Source organism: Carettochelys insculpta, chromosome 30 (genome assembly GCF_033958435.1).
Source record: "Carettochelys insculpta isolate YL-2023 chromosome 30, ASM3395843v1, whole genome shotgun sequence".
Taxonomy (NCBI): domain Eukaryota; kingdom Metazoa; phylum Chordata; order Testudines; family Carettochelyidae; genus Carettochelys; species Carettochelys insculpta.
In genome coordinates this window covers 1621988-1643790 of record NC_134166.1, presented here as the reverse complement: position 1 = coordinate 1643790, position 21803 = coordinate 1621988, and the positions used below count along the sequence as shown (strand labels likewise).

General features: G+C 41.7%; 1 protein-coding gene across 2 annotated transcripts in view; it reads right to left on the bottom strand.

Moving 5' to 3' along the window:
• The window catches only part of GATAD2B (GATA zinc finger domain containing 2B), a 77011-nt gene that overhangs the window by 54404 nt on the left and 804 nt on the right, over positions 1-21803 (bottom strand). The window contains exon 2 of one of the 2 annotated variants that reach the window (XM_074980729.1): positions 4476-4535. The exons of the other annotated variant lie outside the window; for it this stretch is intronic. Within the exon in view, the coding sequence (XP_074836830.1) occupies positions 4476-4498 (23 nt within the window). The 5' untranslated portion in view covers positions 4499-4535. The remainder of the gene's footprint in view (positions 1-4475; positions 4536-21803) is intronic. 2 annotated transcript variants of the gene reach the window in all.

The following is a 21803-nucleotide window of genomic DNA, read 5'->3' as shown; positions in this document are numbered from 1 at the left end:
ACATAATAGCCCAATTTGGCCCATTGTATTTAACTCTTTAGTTACTTATTATATTTATAAAATACACAGACACACACAAGTTCCATGGAGAATTCTTAACACCTAAGTGTTTATATTTTCAAAGCAATACTTAGACTATTGTAACCTCACACCTGCAAGAGTGGTAAAATGAGGAAGAGGCTGCTAAGTGGTTCTCTCCCAGGTCAGTGAGTTAGCACAAGAGCAAAGAAGAAAACCAAGAGTTCCAATCCCCTGGCTCTATCCTCTAGAGAGACTGCTGCTCACACTCCAGTTCACAGGCCTTTGAACACCAAATCCCCACCCCCCAGAGATAGCTGAATTCCTCTGAGAATCGATCAGAAGCCTAATAAGCAAGAGACTTGCTGCACTTAGGACATTCAGTATATTTGAATGAAAGTCATCTACGAAAACTGCAGCACTGAGTGCCTACAAATACCCACACACACACACTTATTTAACATTTGCACTGCACAACTAAGCTTTTGCCCCTATTTCATATCTCTTCTTTCTTTCTCCTGTGCTTGCTACTTGAGATAAAATGTTGCCTACAACTTTGATATAAAGCATCTCCATATGACCTTAGACCTTGCAAGGAAGAGTATGCTAAAATATGCACGTCATCCAGCTCTGTTTGTAGCGATCTGTAGTGAAGTTTATAACCATTATATTGCGTTTGTTGATGCATTTGCTGTCCCAATTTGATCCACTCTAATGCCCAGCTAATATACTCTTGTGAACTTTAGTTATATGGCCATGACACCTTGTTAGCACACTTAGAACCTAATTCCTTACTATGCACTTCTTCTGGAAAGTAACAAGGACAACAGCAACTACTTAGAGCCCAGGGATTTGGATTTCAATTAAAAAAATATGAAATCTGGACCAATCAATTTAAAAATCCTGGAAATATTTATAATACAGGCAGTTTTTAAGACATATGTTCCCCTGCTTTTGCAATCCAGACATTACAGAATAGAGATCCTGAAAATGAAACCCAACAAGAAAATGAAACTAACAATTTTCATCATTGATGCATCATGTAAAAAGTTGAATTTTTAACATTTCCCACAGCTATTAATGCCTTATCAGCAGACTGAACACTTTAAGACAGTCCATGTTTAACTAAATGTACAAGGGTGTTGTAGCCATGTTGGTCTGAGGATATTAGACACACACAATGGGCAAAGTAATCTTACCTAGTATTATATCTATTTCAAATATCCTACATTGGAACAAAAGTTCTCTAGTTCAATAACTGATACTGCCTTACTCACCTCATCTTGCTAATGTTTAAATAGACAATATCATCTTAATTTATATCACTTTAATCCTATTAACAACAGAATCAATTACGCTCCTATGCAACATCAGACATGCAATATCAGAGAACTAGAAACTACAGCTCACTTCTCACTGATTTGTGCCATCTATTAGAAATGGACTGCTTGGTTATAGTAAAGTCTAATCTATTAATGAAGGTTTTAGTAATTTCTAAAGCTGATAAGGGAGGTTACTTCAAAACCTAGCGCTACCTTTTGTTGAGGAAAATTAAAAATCCCATGCAGTCAGAAACAGGATGCAAATGTTCTCTTTAGAGCGTTAATGCAAGGCAGAAGTATATTGCAAAATGCGATGGTTCATTTTTAGTGGCAAAAAACTATAGCAAATTTGGACATACTAATTACATGCACTAAGTATTACTACTACATTGAATTTATTTGTGGAGCAAGCATAAATATTAGTGATGTACAAACTACATCTTTTGCTAGATTTTGCATTCAAACCAATGAAACCTGCATGAACTAAGTATCCAGTCTTCTAAAAATAACATCTTACACAGTGCACAAATAACCATGTAATCTACAATACATAGTTACTATCATGCTCTTAACCCACTAAGTGCAGAGAAGCTGGTAATTAGAGTTCCTGTGCCATTCCAAGCATTGGTACCATCTGAGTTACCCTTGTTAAATAACATGGGACAATTTAGTTTACAAAGGGAGAAATAACTATTTAGTCTATAATTATAGTAGTTACCATCAAATTATGACCTAATAAAGCGTCTGTCTGCGCCCAATAAGCTGCCACCAGTAACTTTTTTCAGGATGTGCACTGCAAATGTTACTACCAGAAAGTGAGGGAGAAATGCCCAATTTTACAAGTAAGGAAAGGGTGCGACCAAGCAGAGACTATGTAAGTGAAGGAGTGATGAATAAGCCATATGGAGCTGCGGAGCAAGAGAAATCATGGCTAAAAATGTATCAAGCAGTTTGCATTGTGTAGAACGTTTCACATGTTCTGTTGTACTGACTATAGAAGCTAGGTATCTTCAAAAGGTATCACCTGAGACCATGATAAGTTCTGAAGCAGTAGCCAGTATAGTGTCTACTGCTACAGACAACTAGCCACATTTTTCTAAACATACATTTATTCAGAGCCAGTCTCTCTCTTTAGGTATCGTGCCAGTGGGTTACTGGCAGCAATTTCTCTTCTTTCAAAGTTCACAATCTAAGAGTCCCTGCTTGTATCCTAGCAATGAAGGAGCCACCTAATTGGCGAAGAAGTCCATGAATTGTTCCTCTCAGCCACCACCTTCATTCATACTTACCTGCTGAAGTGTCTAATTTTTCCTTCTAGATGCAGACTAAGTTACCATCATCCATTCCTTAGTTGCTCCTAGACCAAATCTAAAAGCACTTTGTGGCTACCGTGGAAGATCACAAAGAAAATTCAAGTAATGTCAGATGTCACCTCCTTAACTCAGTGTTTCTTGCATCGTACACGTCTCACAGACTGCACAACTTCCTGTTCACTTCCAGCTAGTGTGAGTCTTGATCTATGAGACACTACGTGATTTGGGTACTTATTAAGTCACAGACAGCCCTCCCACCCACACTGCTCAGGCTTCATCTCAACATTCTCTCCTGCTGACCACCACTAGATGGGAACTGAGTATTCTCAGTTGAGAGCCTCCACATACTAAATTCATCCAACAGACCCATATTTGACCTTCAAAGTTCACTTCACAATAGCCAACGTTTTACAGCCAAGCAACTAAGTACAAGTAGAAGCTAAAGATATTCAGCACTTCATGCTACTTTCACTCAGGTGCTTAAACAAATTTAGGCACCTAGCTTTGCAAGTCTCTGCCATATGCCTCAGTGTGACTAGGTCAGTTGGAAGGGATTATTTGAGTTGGCATTGTGTCAAGGTTAGTTTTAACTCATGTGATTTTACAGCCTGTGTACTTGGACTTGCAGGTCATCAAGTATATTCTCATCTTCTCACCCTATCTTGCATTAACTCACTGGTTCATTTCTCTATAGGGCAATGAACACCTTTCCAATCCTGAATTTCAGGCCACTGGTTTCTTCTTAATTTGGTACAGAATAGCAAAGGGAGTGTTCATATTTTCCCCTTCCCCCAATCCAGTCTTCTTTTCATCTAATTTCCTGGTTTGCAGTGGTACATATCAACTGCTACAAAACAGACAGCTTAAGAGTGCCTGCTATCTTTATACACTGATATTTTTAAAGACACTTTTATTCTTCTCTGCATTCATTTGTGACTAGGGGCTGTATCACTGCTTTGAGGTCTCTCAATGATTCAGCAAAGGTGAAAGTGTCTTCTACAAACTGGGAGCAGCTCGTTTGCTCTGTATCCACGCCATGGTCTCCTCTACTTCCCATTCGAAGCTCTAAAGATTCTCTATACCCAGAAGGCAAAGGGCAGTGGTCAGCTGTCACTGGACTATTTGTTTCAATGCATTTTAGGATCCTTTCCTCTGGATGCTCATATTTCCACTTACTCAAAGGCCGTTTTATCATCCACAGGAGCAGTAACAATGGCTGCGTGTATGCTACACTCTTTCCAGAACCAGATTTATCATCTTCAGGTGATCCCTGACTTAGAAATCTCTCCCCATCACGGATTGCTCTGATGGAAGACTGAAGCCCAGAAGCCCCGCATTCTCTTCACTTCTGTTTTTTAAAGGATCCTTATATAACTCAAAAGGTCAATGCTAGGGATCTTGTAGTTTCAGAGCTTTCACATTACCTTCCTTATTAGCTAAAAGATGGCCAACCATAAGCTTTGCTACATTTGTGTGTAACTGCTTTGAGTTATTAATTTAGATTTATTGGAAAGCTATCCAAATTTCACACAAATTAAGATTTGTTGCAGTCACATTTTCAAAGGCAGAATAAGTCATAGCACATGTAAGTAATGAGAAGACAAGACGTATGGCCTAGCTTGGACACTGCATGCCAAGCCAGAAAGCTGGACTGATAGCATAGGCCCAAAATAGATGATAAAGGTGGACAGGGCCTTCGTAACATTTGCAGCAAGTGCCAGACAAGTCTATTAAGACGTAGTCAGATGGGACAAGGGTTAAAGCAGACACAAGGAAAACGGCAGATGGGGTTGAAGGCGTACACTGTTGTGCTGAACCTTACCCTTGGTTGAAGTCTTCCATCATCTACTGTGGATGAGACATGGCAGGAGATTATTTTAACCTAGAAGCATGTTATGAGAAATTAGTGTTGATAAAGCACAGAACTGACTCTCCCAGCCACTGGATACTTGATGCCATCTGAGACGGTCAAACAAGAGTGGGGAAATAAAGTACTTAAATACAACAAATCTTGGCTGAATTTTAAATAGTTTGATATTAATTTTTCTTCCTGCTGTACTCTGTGTGTGGGCAGGAGGGATGGGGGGCGTGTCTTAAATTTTAAGAAGTTTTTGCTTGTGGAACACCACTAAAGACCAGCTAACCTGGCAATAGAACGAGTTGTGCATGAAAGTTCGTTTTCTTATGTGCACAGCACTAACAAAGCAATTTAAAAGCAACATTCTAAAAACTAACCCCCATGCCAACAATGTGGACACTATTAGGGTTTTGTGCCACTTTATTTTAGGTGCTCAGTCCATGGTTTGGTTTAGCAGACTGGAAGGATCTCCTGATCACCTCTGCTGTCACCTGCAACCCCACCCCATAATCCATTCATAAATACTCCCAAATAGCCTTGACGCTATTAAGAGTGTGTGTGGGTGGAGAGACATGGAGATATAGCATCTGTGGGAGATATAGCACCATTTACCTAATACATGAACCTCCCCATTTCCATTTTATTTTTTCAGATACAGTGCTTCAGTGTCAAAGCAGAGATACATGGAGGAGGCTCCCCTCCAAAACAAAAACATTTCAAACATGATATAGCATCTTATTAGACAATATAAAAAGTCGCAGGGCTGACCCAAGATGATCAAGATTGCCACCAATGGTGGAACGGGCCATTTCTCTGATCTGTTTTCTTGTGATCCTTTGCTTTCTGTATAGCCTGACCAAACATTATAAGGGCTGTACGTGTCTTTAGAGCAGACTTTTCCATTCTTATAGCTGTCAGCAACTACCAACTGCTCTCTGAAGTAGAAAGGTGGGTGCCCCTCTTCCCTATAAACATGTACCTTGATGTGACATTATGAGTGAGGCCAGATGCTTCTCAGAGCTAGAGACTATATACTTCATAGTCTATGGCTTGTAGCTCTGTTAAAGGTACGTGAGTACCACCTTGCAAGAAACAATGCTTTTACAGTTTCAAGCAATCACAGCACTCAGTGAATTAAACCAAGAATGATGAAGTTTCATAGACTCACACAAGTTACCCAGTGGAATCATCAAACTTTAAGCAAGTGGAAAACCTTTTTGATGTTAAATAACCCAGATGAGGACAGGGTATAGTTCTGTTCTCCTATTGCTTGTTCATCACATGGAGCTCCTAGGGTTTGGATCTTTGCAAGTGCTGCAGTGAATGCTCTTCTCTTCCACAGCTGAGGTCCTGAAGCCACTTGTTATTTTAAGCAGGGTTTTGCAAAGTTTTTTCCGCCAATTATTTATTTTTAAATAAAACATCAACAGTCCCTACGTGCAGTCAGATAAGGCACAGTTTAGAATTAATGTTAAGACATTTGGAAGGACTTTCAACAGGTGGGTCACAGTTTTGCTAGGGAAGGCAAGAAATCTCTTTTAAACAAAAAGCCCAAATTCACATTCAATGTAACTTCAAAACATGCTCTGAGCCAATCACAGCACAAGGAAAGTGATTATGCAATAACTGGGTGTTACCACAGACTAGAATAGGGATAAACAGAAACAGGCGGCAAAAGAGTGACTCAGCGCAGGTCAAGGACATCTCCATTTCAGAGGACTAGGAAAAGTCAGAACTAGAACAAAATCTCTCCACACAAACTTCAAGTCAATTTGTGTCTAGCATCAGCCACCCTGCAGTTATGAAGTTTCCCAGTAAACAAAATACAACTAAGGATTTACTAGATTAAACATGTCCTTGGATTTATTCATCTCCATAGTAAATTACACTGTAATGCCAGAGATAGCCCTCCCATCCCACCAGCTCTTAACTGCCAAGACAGTTAAGATCTCAAATTAAAAAATAATGGAATCTGGTTACTAGTCTGCATCAATGTACCTTAACTGAACAGAAATAGCTCTGACTGTGTTACTCATTGAAAACTTACTGTTCATCTATGGCATTTCACAGCTTCCAAGGCCAGAAGGAATCCTCTAGTCTGACCATGCATAGCACAGGCCAGAGAACTGCCCCCAAAATCATTCCTAGAGCAGGTCTTTGGAAAAACATCCAAAGCTTGAACTAAAAATGATCATTGATGGAGAATCCACAACAATTTCCTTGGTACGTTGGTTCCAACACCCTCACTATTAAAAGCAAGACTCATATTTCCAGTCTACATTTGCCTACCTTCAGCTTCCAGTCATAGGATCATGTTGAGCCTCCCTGACTAAAGAACCCATTGTTACATATTTGTTTCCCTTGTACATACTTAGACTGCTGTTAAGCTAAATAAATCAAGCTCTTTGAGCACCACACTGTAAGGCGTGCTATCTGATCACTTGTGTGGCTCTCCTCTGAACCCTCTCCAAAGTATCAGCATCTTTCCTGGACTATGCAGACACCAGAATTGAACAGAAGTACAACAGTGGTAGATAGCATCAAATACAGAAGTAAACCAAGCTCTCTTCTCATATGTATGATCCCCTTTTAGGATTATGATTCCCCCTTTTGTCCAGTGTCCCTCAGGGAGGTCAAGTGTAGCATATTACCCAACATGACCCTCCAATCATTTTCAGTCACCATTTCCCAGAACAGTCCCCCATCCTGTAACTTTGGCAAACATTCTTTGCTGCTAAAGGCATGCATTCACAATGAGGAAAATTAAAGCACACATTGTTTTATCTGTGCCCAGATTACTTAGAATCCAGACCACACCTTAACACTGCTTTACTTACCACTCCCCCAATGGGTCACTCACAACTGATCCCCACAGGACCCTCACCACAAAGTGAAGGGAGGTTCTGGAGCCCAGTGATTACAGAAAACAGCTGAGTCCCAGGAACCACTAGAGCCTGAGGCTCAAGTGTAGAATGAGTCACTACAGCAAGACACTGTGAGGTGCTACATGCCCTTGATTATTATAGCACCACCTCACTGGGGCTCTAGGCCAATACATAGGAAACCAGAAGCAGCGGTCAGAGGAAAAGAAAACAAATCACATTAAAAGAAACACAAGGAGAAGTGAAACGAAATAAAATAGGGAGTCACAGCATCACCTCTAGGACATGCTGTGATGGGAACCCATCCACCAACTCAACACGAAAGGGGAGGCTCCAGCACACCCACAAAAGGTAAAGAACTCCCAACTGACGCACAGCACTTTGCAGGACTAGTACCTCAGTGATCTCTAATGAGTGCCTGGACCTCTCATTGTTGCTTTAAGTCAGTTTTTCAGTTGAGCAGATGGAGTCCAAACTTCTCTGAAACATTAAGCCTTACAAAAAGCTCTGAAGTACTATAAAAGTTAGATGGGTAGAAAATCAGAATCTGACATGTTGTTAAATCAGTCCTAAAAGACTATCCCAAACTCTCCTGTTTCAAGATCAAGGAATTGTGATGGGGAAATACAAGAGTACATGAGAGGGTATGTGTTAGAGCAGTGGTTCCCAACCTGGGGTCCGTGGACCCATGAGGTATTGCAGGAGGACCATGAAAAAATAAAAATAATAGAAAGTATGTTTTAAATAAATTGTAAAGTTACAATCAATTATTTTTAAACAAAATATCTTCCAATAATGTTAACTTGCGTCTGAAAAATCTGTGTTGTGGCACCTTTGTGTGACCAGAATTGGCTTCAGTGGGGGTCTGTGAACAGGTTTTTTTTTTTGGGGGGGAGGGGGGAGTTGATTGGGAATCAGCTAAGCAAAATTCTGGAAAAGATGCCCTGAATTCAAAGCAAAGACACTCCAGTGACTCTCTGCATATTTCAGTGCCATATTCACCCATAATGCTGCTAGCCTGTTGAAAAATTTTGTGAAGACTGAAACTTTTTGTTCTTCTTCTTGGCAGACACTCAATAACAAGTAGGATGTCTTCATGCCACCCTCCTAATTGTAAGTCCGTTGATGGCTGATCAGCCCAATTCTGGAGCTGCAGATCTTATCACAGAAGGGGCAGGTGTTGGTAGCTGTTGCAGGGGCCTGGGGCAGTTTTTGATGCTCTTTTCTTCTTATACACCTCTCATCTACACTGCCACAGGACCTCTCAAATAGCACCACTCCCTTACGGATTACCATTCTCCACCGAGGACAGTCTTGGGCAAGGTTCTCCCAAGTGTCGACATCAAAGCTGCACTTTTCCACGTGTGCCTTTAGCATGTCCTTATATTGCTTCCGCTAGCCCCCAATGCTCCTCTGTCCTTCTTCCAACTCGGAAAACAGAATCTGTTTTGGAGGCGCTGATCAGACATCCGAACCACGTGACCAGTACAACTAAGTTGTTGATGAATGATAATGGCTTCAATGCTGGTCACGTTCAGCTCTTCCAGGACGCTAGTGTTTGTGTCCCTATCCTCCCAAAAGATATTTAGGATTCTCCTGAGGCAGTGTTGGTGATATTGTTCAAGTGCCTTCAAAGGACGCTTGTATGTTGTCCAGGTTTCATGTGCATATAGTAGCGCTGGAACAACCACTGCACGGTATACAGGGAGCTCTCTCTTGGGATAGATGTCCCAGTTCTCGAAGACCCTTTGTCTCAGGCGGGCAAAAGCTGAAACAATAAGCTATTGAAATAGCTATTCAAGAGTCACATAGCACTAGTAGGTATTTAAAACTGTCAAATCTCCAAGATTAAATTAGAATCAGGGACTTTAACAGCAAGCAAGTTAACAGATGATTCATTGGGTTGTGGTGATGGGGGAGGAGAATGCATTAGATTTGGACTTATTCAACAAGGGACTATTACTAAGCAACCATTTTGAAACTCCCTGAAAGTCTGCATTTGTCTGATTGATTTCATTTGAGATTTTCTTTTACAAACAAATATCTGAAGATTACTATCTCTGGCTTGTTACAAACAATGCAAGAAGCTCTCACATGCACAGACAGCCACACCTCATATTACAGCAGAACACTACCAAATGTGTTTACCAAACAGACACAATGTATTTTCAAATGAGGAATGAATAATCATCTTCACCTGCACATATACACAGCTGTCCCCAACACACAAGAATCAGAAGGTGCCTTAGTGAATGCTAATAGATCACAGTTTCCCAAATGGGGGGGATGTGCCCTCCTGCAGGGGCATGAAGAAATTCCAGGGGGGCATGAGGTGAACCAGCCCCCCTTGCCCCGCCCATAGTTCCCCCATCCAAAGAAAGAGCCAGCCTTTGCTTCTGGTTCTCAGCCCCTGCCTTTTTATGTGGGTGACCTGGAGCAGCTCCTATAAAAAGCAGGCAGCCAGCAAAGACCCACGTGGAACTAGCTGCCTCCTGAAAAGGTAAGTGAGTGTGGGTTTGGGGGGTGGGAGAAGGACGATGGGGTTAGATGGAGGGCTGGAGGTACCTGGCTTGGGAGGCGGGGGGGTGCACAGCTCAGGTGACTGGCTTGCAGGACTTAGGGGACTCAGGCAGGCAGCTGGCCCTTGCAGCACTGGGCTCAGGCAGCTAGCGGGAGGATGGTTAGCCCCGCAGAATGGGGCTCAGGCAGCTGACCCTGGTGAGCGAGCAGGCGGCTGGCCCCAGTGGCAGGCGGATAGGAGAGCAGCTGGCCCCGGCGGCACAGGGCTCGGGCTAGCAGGTGTGTAGCTAGCCCCAGCAGAGTGGGGCTTGGGCAGCTCAGGTAGGTGGCTCTGGAAGTGCGGGGCTCAGGCAGCTGGCCAACTGGGGCTGCACCAGGCACCCACAAGGGGCCAAGAAAAACTAGTTGTGCTTATTTTTAATTTTAAATAACATTTTATATCAATTGTTGTGTTTATTTGAAATTACAAATCGAATTGTTTGTTAAGGGGGGAGGGGCTGAATGATGGTTTCTCAAAAATCAAAAGCGGGGCATGATGCCAAAAAGTTTGGGAGCCACTGTAATAGTGTTTAAAAAGAGATGAGAATTTAGTAAAGAGTAAGTCAACTCTTCTGAGCTAGACACATAACTATGGAAGAAATAACCAAGCCAACCAAAAGCCAAGCTGGGAACTTTTATTTAGCCATATAACAAAGAATTTGGTTCAAATATACATTGTTACTCCTTACAGAATGTCAGTTAAGACTTCCCAGTGTCTTAAACACATTGCTATAGTATTAAGGCTAAGATGTAATTTTTTTCCACAAAGTCTTTTAATCCATCAAGTGACAGAACAGAAAACGGCCAGAATTTACAATGCAAAGTGTAACATTCCAGAGATTTTGCACACATTCAACTGAACAGTTTCTTAAATTTTACAGACTTGTTTTGCCTCTGGGGACAGAGATGGAGAGACACACACTTCCACTGACTTTACATGGGAAAGCAAAAGGACATTTTCAAACAGCACAAAGAATGCCAGTTTTAATTAGCACAATCTGACCCACCCAAAACATTACCATCACCATAACAGGAGCACTTTACTCTCCATCACCCACACTGGTGTAAGTGGTTTCAGTCTCTGAAAGGGTGAGTTAAATCTAAGTGAATTTTTTCCATTCAAAACAATAAATCTGCTGCTGAAAGAAGGAAAAAATGAAGACCCACTGCAGTGAAACAAGTTTTATAATTCACTAAAGACAAGTAGAGTATCTTCTCAGACAAACAGCACTAAGTCAGGGTCAGGGAAAAAGGACAAGAAAGCTGTTAAAGCAAGAGCGAGTCAGCAGTAAAAATCTTGTCTCCTGAAGAATCCAAAATTATCCGTCTTACTTAATGCTCCCCCACACTCCTTGAATGTAGTACTCGATCCCACCAGCCTATTGCACTGTGCAATCTCCTGGAGACTCCTCACACAGCAATTGCCCATGCAAAGATGTTAATGAGAAAAACTTCAGGCAGAAATGTGAAGATTAAAGCACAGCTGTAGGAACTATTCCCCAACATTTGCACACACTTTTCCAGTTTAAATAATTTGTGGGGGGAGTTTAAGATTTTAAGCAAGAACTGTTCTTAACCTGTGACAGGACCATGCCCCCTACCTCTCAGCAGTGCCAATATAAGGAATAGAGAACTTGATTCCAGTCATTTTCCTGTGGGAAAGGACTGACAAAAGGTATTTTGGAGTGAACAAAGGAGAGAAGGGGTCAAAACCCAACCCAGATCAGACAGATTATTTTACCAGCAAGGATTGAAAGAGAGCTTATGTTTGTATTCCTTTTCTTGAGAGGTTTGGTTTAACCATCCATTTCTTAGGACTCTTCTGCAGGGATAAAGGCAGATGCTCCTATCTGCTCCCACACTAAAATAAAGCATTACAAGGAACTCCAAAGCTTGTGTGTCACTCAGAACTTGGGACAACTGGGATTCAAACCCACCTGGATTCATCTCCACAGGCTAGCATATCCATTCAAGACCAGACTTCACAGCTCACAAACATCATTCCATCTGCAGGTCCAAAGGAGTTGAGATTGGGAGCTCTGTTTATTGATTACTCCTGTACTCTTAATTTAGGAGGTCACCTATATCATTCCCTCTTCACGCACTAATGTTGCAACACTCAAAAAGGCTAACAGCTGGACAGAGGGGGACAGCACCTGAGATGGACAGCATGGAAAGAGGGCTTTTCTGTCACCTTCCTACAATTGTAGAAAGTTAAGACTGAAAGGGACCTCAACAGGTCATTGAGTCCAGCCCACTGCCCTCATGGCAGGACCAAGTACTGTCTAGATCATCACTGATAGACATTTATCTAACCTGTTCTTAAATAACTCCAGAGATAGAGATTCCACAACCTCCCTCGGCAATTTATTCCAGTGTTTGACCACCCTGACAGCTAGGAACTTTTTCCTAATGTCCAACCTAAACCTCCCTCGCTGCAGTTTAAGCCCATTGCTTCTTGTTCTAACCTCAGAGGCCAAGAAGAACAAGTTTTCTCCCTCCTCCTCATGACATCCTTTTAGATAACTGAAAACTGCTATCCTGTCCCCCCTCAATCTTCTTTTTTCCAAACTAAACAAGCCCAATTCTTTCAGCCTTTCTTCATAGGTTATGTTCTCTAGACCCTTTCCAATTTCTCCACATCTTTCTTGAAATGCGGTGCCAAGAATGGGACACAATACTCCAACTGAGGCCTAAACAGCACAGAGTAGAGTGAAAGAATGACTTCTTGTGTCTTGTTCACAACACACCTGTTAATGCATCCCAGAATCATGTTCGCTTTTTTTGCAACAGCGTCACACTGTTGACTCATATCTAACTTGTGGTCCATTATAACACCTAGATCCCATTCTGCCACACTCCTTCCTAGACAGTCGCTTCCCATTCTGTATGTGTGAAACAGACTGTTCCTTCCTAAGTGGAGCACTTTGCATTTGTCTTTATTAAACATCATCTTAATTTACCTCAGACCATTTCTCCAATTTGTCCAGATCATTTTGAATTTTGCCCTATCCCCCAAACCAGTTGCAACCCCTCCTAGCTGGGTATCATCTGCAAACTTAATAAGCGTACTTTCTATGCCAATATCTAAATCATTGATGAAGATATTGAACAGAACCAGTCCCAAAACAGACCCCACTTGTTATACCTTTCCAATCAATCAATTTGCAGTCTTTGGTTATGTTAGGAAATAAAGATGCTACAATAAATTTCAGTGACATCTATATGTTATCATGGGGTCACTTACGATACTACTACAGCCAGATCATCTCATGAAGCCTAAGGTCCCAAACCCTGCAATCAGATCCCTGCATCTATATGGAGACCCCATGTCTGAGTCTACACTAGCTCCCTACTTCGAAGGGGGCGTGGTAAGCATGGTGGTGGGAGATTATTAATGAAGTGCTGCCGTACATATGCAGCACATCATTAAGCTAATTCTCCCTTGCAGCCACTTCGAAGTGTTAAACTTTGAAGTGCTGGCTTGCGTGTAGCCATGACTAACCCACCGGTACTTCGAAGTTGCCACAGGGGAGAATTAGCTTAATGGAGTGCTGCATATGCACCACAGCACTTCATTAATAATTTCCCGCCACCCTACTTACCATGCTCCCTTCAAAGTAAGGAGCTAGTGTAGGCACAGCCCACGAGTTCCATGGGATTTCACATAAGTGCATGCCAACATGAATCAGAATGTGGTACTAAGGCCTACAACAAGTACTCTTTGGATTATAAGAAGAGCCTTATGGGATAGACCAAAGGTCCATCTAGGAGGTGTTCTGTCTTCTGAAAGTGGCCAAGGCCAGGTGCCCCCGAGGGAATGAACAGAACAGAAATCAAATTTTCCATCCTCTTTTAGCTGTTTCCAATTTCTGGCAAACAGAGGCTATGGAAGAGAGGGTACTATCCATTTTAAAATAGCTGCAGACTTCAAAATTTTACTGACACTAATGTTAAAAAAAATGTCTATAGGTACACAGCTCAAAAAATGTTTCTGTGCATCTCCATGCTTAGATTATCTATAAATTTAAGTTTTGCTTAAGAGCCATGCAACATCTATAGCATATAATCAGCATTAACTGTATATCATTGTAACAGTCTGCTTTTCACAGTTAATAATTAAAAAAAAAGTCCCTCTCCTCTTATGTGCCTGTATTGAAGACCCAGACAAACAGCAGGAAACTGATCAAATGACTGCAGTCCTGGAAACAGTGAGGCCAACCTTATACAAACTGGAAAAAAGAAAAAATTCCAACCCTCTCCAATCTCCTTGAGATACATTTGTTTTGGGTCCTTCTTTTAACAAGTGTAAAGAGGCTTTTCAAACAGATGCAGGATTTTTAAGACTGGCTCTGGCTTCTAAAAATCCCACACAGTTATTTCATAACTTTGGCTCCTACTTCTGGCTTTGAGATACCTCAGTATACAAATAAAAACAGCACCAGATTAACTTGAACCAAGTGCACTATTTCATGTTTTAGCTGAACCTACTGAAAAATGGAGCAGCTTTATTTATTATAGAACATAATAAAACAATTGGAGCCCTGAGAGGGAGAAGATGGAACAGTGAATAGTTCTGATTTGCCTGAAAGAGAGAAAGGACTCTGGTTGGACATGTTCTGCAAGAAGAAATGAGGCCTTTCTGTTCTCATGATAAAGCTTAATGAGGTCTGGTACCATGGTACAACGACCACAGGCATTTCCAATTCACCTACAATGAAGTGCAAGCCAGACAGGGTGTCCACAGGGTCTAGATCATGGGTGTCCAACCTTTTGGCTTGCCTGGGCCACATTGAGTGAAGAGGAATTGTCTTGGGCTACATATAAAATATATAATATAGTTAATGTAGATAAATCACATAATAATGTTAAAAGTTTACAATCTTGTGGTGCCGCATTACTAGCTGTCCAGGGCCGCATGCGGCCCGCGGGTTGGACACTCCTGGTCTAGACCTTTGCAGTGCAGCTCTGCAGAAGCTCACTCTATTTGAAGGCATTCACGAGTGAAAGGGGACGCTTCGCCATTGCGTGCTGGTCTGTATTTTGGAATTGTTTTCATTCCACTGAGGTTCGTTATAGAATCTCAAAGTAGTAATTTGAGAGGTAACCGTTAATCCAGTGATAAATTCTCATCTATATTACTGCAAGTGTGTTGTCCTGGTACCATAATGTGGGAGCCCTCTAACTACACAAAAGTAGTGAGTGTGGGTACAGAAAATAGAGCACACTGCCTGAGCTCAGTAGCAGGAAGGGGAGCATGCACACACACCATACACAAGTGTGTTATGCTTTATCACCATTTAATAAATTCCTCCCAGGAGCCTTAATATTACTTCTACACAGTCTCCTCTCTATCACCATTGGACTATCCATTACATTCCGATACAACGCACAAACTGCAGATGCAGTTTGCACAAAACCTTAAAAAATTGTTTGCAAACATGTTCAATAACAGGATGTGTCCACATTGGCTCTCAGGTGTTTTTACACAGCTGTTGACCCAGTTATGACATGCTGCTGCTCAAAGAACAACATGCCAGCAGTATGTGACACCATCTGAAGTACAATACGTTTGCACACTGAACAGAATGTTTTCCTTTTTAGAAGAGGCAGTGAAAACTTGACACAGGAAAGGGCTGCTAAGATGATCCCAAGTGCTGTGGGGAAACCCAACAAAAGCAAGGCAATGTACAGGTAAAAGTGAGATCTACTATTTCTCCCATATCTCTGTGCACAACAGGGCATCTTCCACTCCTTCCTTAGCACTCCCTGTGGAGCCGAGGAGCCGCTGGAGATACAGTTCATTTAATTCCTAACTGAGAATTCCTTTGGCTTTTGTTTTCTGCTGTAGCCTTAATGTTCTTTTAATGTATTTTTATCCCTTGTGACTCCTTCAGTCATCCTGCAGGATTCTTCACCTTGAAGGAGTGAAACAGGTCCCTTGGACGCTACGTGAAGTCTGTGGATAGAACCAGACAGACTGCTGTCTCAAGCAATTTAATACAGGGTTTATCCCCAAAACTGTGACAACTTCCACAAAGCTGCAAGTTGAGAGGCTCCATCATCACACAAACTACTAAATCATTCAGCTACTACCTAACTGAACGTAGCAGCTACACTGTACATTTTAAATACTCCAGTGAAAATTAAGGCAAAATAGATGTGGCTGCCCAGAGATTCTCAATTTGGCCTTGGGACTGAGACAGTCATGTTGACTCTCAATTTGCTAAAGATGGTGGAGAAAAAGGACCCTATGGTTCTTTACAGATACTGTTCCCTGTTGTCCATTTGTGTAGCCCGTAAGGAGAAATTCAAATGCCACCTAGCTGATTAGCAGAGTACACACAGCTAGCTTTTTGGTTTCTACTGATAGTGCAGTCACACGTGCTCCAGTACATATAAAAAATTATTCCACACATGGGTGGAAAAAGTCTGCACATGCATGAAAAAGACTAGAGGGAACACTGCTCTGCACTTCAAAAGAATTTTTAATTTTAATTTTAGACTGAAGCCTTGTAAACTGTTATTTTATCACACTGGCATTTGTACAGAGCTTGAATTTCCAAATGCTGATTTTTACTCGTATTCAGCTGTATTCTGAACAGCCACTTTAATGTTTCTTTATTTTAACTGACTATATTAAGGCTGCCAGGGTTGTAGCCATATTGGTACCAGCGCGCGCGCACACACACACACGTGCATGAAGTCTCTCTTAGTGGACCAACTCCTGTTGGTGGAAGAGACATGCTTTCATACCTCCCACGGCTTTACAGATCCTAAGGTCTGGAAGCAGCTGCATTATAGACAGATCCTGGAAGGCTGGAAGCAGTAGAGATGAGAGCTCTTCAGAAAACATCAGGTGCAAAGGGGAATGATTTTAAGATAATTAAGTAGAAAGTAGGCTATGAAGTCAGGGGACAGACTAGGCTCCCATCAAGAGATTACAAACAAGGACACTGTTGTAGAAGACAAAAAAGACAGGATGCCCCAGAAAATAATGCAAATTCAACCAAGGTCAGTCAGATTTAGGGGCTGACCAACAACCAAATGTTGGCAAACTGTTCATGGGACATGACCAGGACAGACTTAGAGGAAGACAAACCATGGTCAGGACTGAATGGCACTGCTGTACTGCTCTCCATGGCTGTAAAGTAGCTTGGGGATGAGAAATTGTAGAATTTCTCAAGTCATCTTGATAGAAGGCGGCACAGAAGCAAGAGGGCCTTCAGAGTTATATACTACAGGTGGAAGACACCAGCAAAGGCTCTTATTGGAACGTCTAACATTACAGCTACAACTGTAAGCACCTCTCCCTTGTCCTCTCAACCTCATGTGTATTCCCAACACACTAACAATCCCAACCTTACAAGCATTTAATCACACGCAGCTTTAGTAACAGACTTATGCATGCTTTTGTTAGTAAGGTGGTGCACAGGACAGGGGCCTAGACCTACACAACTTGACAATGTTAATGAGAGCAGGGACACAGATTGCATCAACAAAGAAAAGTACTGTCAAGGTGAAATCCACAATACTTATAACACAGCAGTGTTTGAAGCCTGCATTTTCAAAAAGCGTTAAAATGCACTTCCCAGCTCAGGCACCCACTGCACAACACCTTATGGTGTTCTATTAAGTCTGAAATGCTGGGATGGGCAGCTAGTATTGCTCTGGATTATTTGTAAATAGATAGAAAGCACCAGAACCACCACCAGGGATGCAACTCTGTTTAGCAAACACAAACAAACAGTGAGGAGGCCCTGCCTCACCTAAAGAAACAAATTTATTTGCGCATAAGCTTTTCGTGGGCTGGTACCTACTTCATCACACGTATCTCTCAAAGTGGGCTCCAGCCAACAAAGCTTACGCCCAAATAAATTTGTTAGTCTTTAAGGTGCTGGAAGGACTCCTCGTTTTTGCTAAAAGAGACTAACAGTTACTACCATTTGAAGCTCTGGTTTTGGTTAGCTAAACATCATGTTCATTAATCTCGACATAAGAAAAAAAATCCAATTCCGTGTTCCTAAAGATCTTCTATACGTTCTGTGCAAGAACGGAATAGAGCCTGGATGATTTGCAGCCTCAGTGGGCCACCAGCATCTCTCCGGAAATGAAGTTTTTGTTGCTCCTGGCTCAGACTCACTAACAGAGTTGAAACCTTACTCTCCTGCTTCCACTGTGTCAAAAGTAAGAAGGTGGGGCAGGAGTTCAAATTACACCAGACACTTGGGGAGAGAAAGAAGAGAGAAGCCCAGGCCAGCAGCAATAAAAACAGCCTTCCTGTAGAGACATCACTGCTCCGGAAATAATGTTGTCACTGTAAAAATATGGCCGTCCACCCCTTAGCAGTGGAGCACACTGTGCAAGTTTAGATGAATTGAGAGCCCGAGCAACCCATGCTGTCTGATTCCACAGCAATGCTTTGGCAAGCTTCAAAAACAAGACTCAGATTCTTACATTACACTGATTTAAGAACTGAAATATTGCAGACTCTGCACATTGTACAAGTGCTTTAAGATGCCACTTGCAAAATAATTGATGTTCCTTTAGGGAAAAAAACTATTTTTAAACACTACTCATAAGCATAGCAACTCCACCTCTGAAAATGGGCACATCCTGTGCCAAGACTGGCTGTTCTTTCAAAATATTTAGGCTTCCCCCCCCCCCGCAATAGGAAACTTGCGACTGTTGCAGACACCAGCATAACTCCATGCATTTTCACTCCTGTTCTTTGCAGAGGCTCTCAACAGTTCCAGATAATAAAGTAGTTAAAATGCCAGTGGTCACCTGGAACCATTCTTCAACTGGTCTAGCATTAACAGTAGTGAGATTTTCAGAACAGAGTAAATACAGAAATAGCCACTCAGAGGTACCCCATTATCACAGTACCACAGAAACCAACTCTAATTGCTTCATAAAAACGAGAAGTCCTGCAGCACCTTTTAGATTAACGGATTTATTGGATCATAAGCTTTCGTGGGCAAAGACCCACTTTGTCAGATGCATGAATGAAGTGCATCTTTGCCCACAAACACATTCTCCAAAAAATGTGTTAGTCTATAAAGGTGCCACAGGACTTTGCACTGTTTTTGCGGCTCTAGACTAACTCAGCTATCCCTATGACAAAATTGCTTCATCTCACACTTGTTAAACAATGAAAGGGTTGGCATGTGCTGGCAAGGAACAAATGCATCAAGCATTTTTTTTTTTCAATTGACAATTTATCCCCAACTACCATACTGATGTTTAAAACCAATTAGGAGTAACAATTTACAGTTACAAAGATAACAGCCAATGCAAAAAATATGGGAAACAACATTTTATTTCCTGAGAACCACTGTTTGCTATATCACACCCAGCAGAGGTCAACTAACAACAGTTGCAGAATGGCAATGCATCATCTTGCATGTTTCAAAAGGCTATGCAATCCAGATACATTATGCAATACATATACAACAGAATTATTCAGAATTAAATGCCAGCATTCTTACATTGGGTTTCTCTAAACAAATCACAGATAAAGGAGCAAACATGCAAGAGTATGATTGTTTCTTATATCATTGTTGATTCAACCAGAAATCTGTACATTATACAGAGGGAGTGTTGAGAATTCTAATAGTAAAAGACAACGGAACATGTTCTTCACGTGTAGATACGTAAATACCAGCAAAGCTTTGAGACAAGAAAACACACTACAGTTATGTGCAAAAGTAGAAATGTTGGATGCATCTTTCAGTGGGATTATCCAATGCCATAAAATTGCAACTATATGTGGCATTATCAGATAGGTTGAATTTCTGTGAGCTAGAGGTGGATACCTTTACATTGGGTTTAGATTAACAGCCAGGTTTTTTTCTTCCTTTAACAGAAACTTCTTGCTGTTGCACCCCAATATGAACATGAAGCAGAGCTTCAAGCTCAATACTTATATAAGAGAGGGTTTAAATGGCACTTTGCAACTCCCGAAGTAGATTAGTACTTTTTGAAAAGATGCTTTTATTAATATGAGAGGCCACCCTCTGCAAGGGCTGTTGGAGGCACAAACTTTTAAAAACAGAAGATTTTGACAATAGTTACAATTTAACTATTTCTCTCCACCCACAGACAGCCAACCCCAGGGCTTCAGGCTGGCTAAAGACTCATATTACTTCAATCAGGATGCAACATAGCAGGGTTCTTCCCCCCGCCTGGGAACAGAAGGGTTTTCTAGACAAAGGTCTGCATTTCTCCCAAACTGAGCTTCTTAAAAGAAGCTCTTCCAAAGTCTTACTAACCTGCCACACTGTACACACCCCCACTCAACCAGTAAGGATTTGAAAGGGAAAACAAAAGGAACACTAAAGAACAAGAAAGGGTTTTCTTAAAACAAACAAAAAAATTTTTAACCTGCAAAGCAGATTAAAGCAATCAAAAGACGGCATCCTGAAAATACACTTCTTAACCCTGTGCATTTTCTAAATAGCTCATCTCAAGCACCATGTCTCCTCTCCAGCAGGAAACACTGGCACAGAGAAAAGAAAGCAGACACCACACTTCCAAGAACACCCAAATTTCATTCATTCAGTTAATCATGTACCCGTCTCTCCCCTTGTTCCCAACGGGGTCTAAGTGGAGAGATGAGAGCCAGGGGTCTTTTGTTTGAGTAGACTACAGCTGAAAAAAATGTAGTTTCAAGTCAAATATCAAAATTCACAGATACCATTTAGAGTGCTAAACAGGAAGTCAGACCATGCTAGGTAAAGGCAAACCACAGGACCCACAAAGATGGATGCTCCCTGTCAGCTGCAAGTCACATTCAGTTTCATATAACCACATGATCAGGAAAGCAGAGAGGCATACTTTCCACCTAGTTTTGAAGACCTTAGCTAGTTAGAAATCAAATTATCAGTCCAAAGAAACCTTCTAAGCTCCATTTTCTGCTACCTCCCAGTCAGCCAGGAGTCAAAGAAATGCATCAACTTAAAACTTGTGCCTAAATCAAAGCTCATGTAGACAAGGGCTCCCATTACACAGATGTCCAAGACAAGATCTCAAGTATGCTAGGTGCAATGTGCTACAGACCCATTTCCATTTTTGACCTCAGTGCAGACAGGGCCCAAATACCTTTGTGCCTGTGGTACATGCAGCATCTTTTACCACCTGGCTATCAGTCAACACCAAAACCTGCATCAAGATGCTTGAAATGAAATACTATTAGTCACCAATAGCAAAGGGAGAACACTGTCAATTTCAAACACAGCATACTGCTTACATAAGAAGAGCATAGAAAGCAGAACTGTCTTGGATAAACAAGGTTTCTAGGAGAGGACAAATTCCCAATATATCTAGGGTGATAAAAAGTTTGATCAGTCCTTTGCTCTCCACGCAGTGAGAGGAAAGAGATGCCTTTGCTTGTAATCAGCCCTGAGTTTTTTGTTTTAATGCCCTCTCTAAATGCTTGTTTATTGCAGCCACCCTCCATAACTGCTGCAAACAGTTAACTTCCCACACCATCAAGTGCACAGCCCCCCACCCACCCAAAGTCTCCACTCCTCCACCCGCCCCCACCTGTCAAGCTCTAAAAAAAAAAAAAAAAAGTCTCCTTTTGGGGGTATTCTAAGCAAGTAACATGTAAAGCTGTACATCACTAAGCTTCCATTTATATGATGCTGCTTCCTTCCCTGTTTTCTTTTGAATTCACCCCCCAGGCTCCCCACACCACTACTGCTCAAGACTTCTAGTTTTAGACAGGGTGCACAGGAAAAGTGACAGCGCTGTTCAAACCGCTTGCAAATAAAATGTTCTCTCCTAGGAATTCCAGTGAAAGGAGAGGAGCGGTACCAGTACCACGAAAATTTCCAATCCCAAGGGT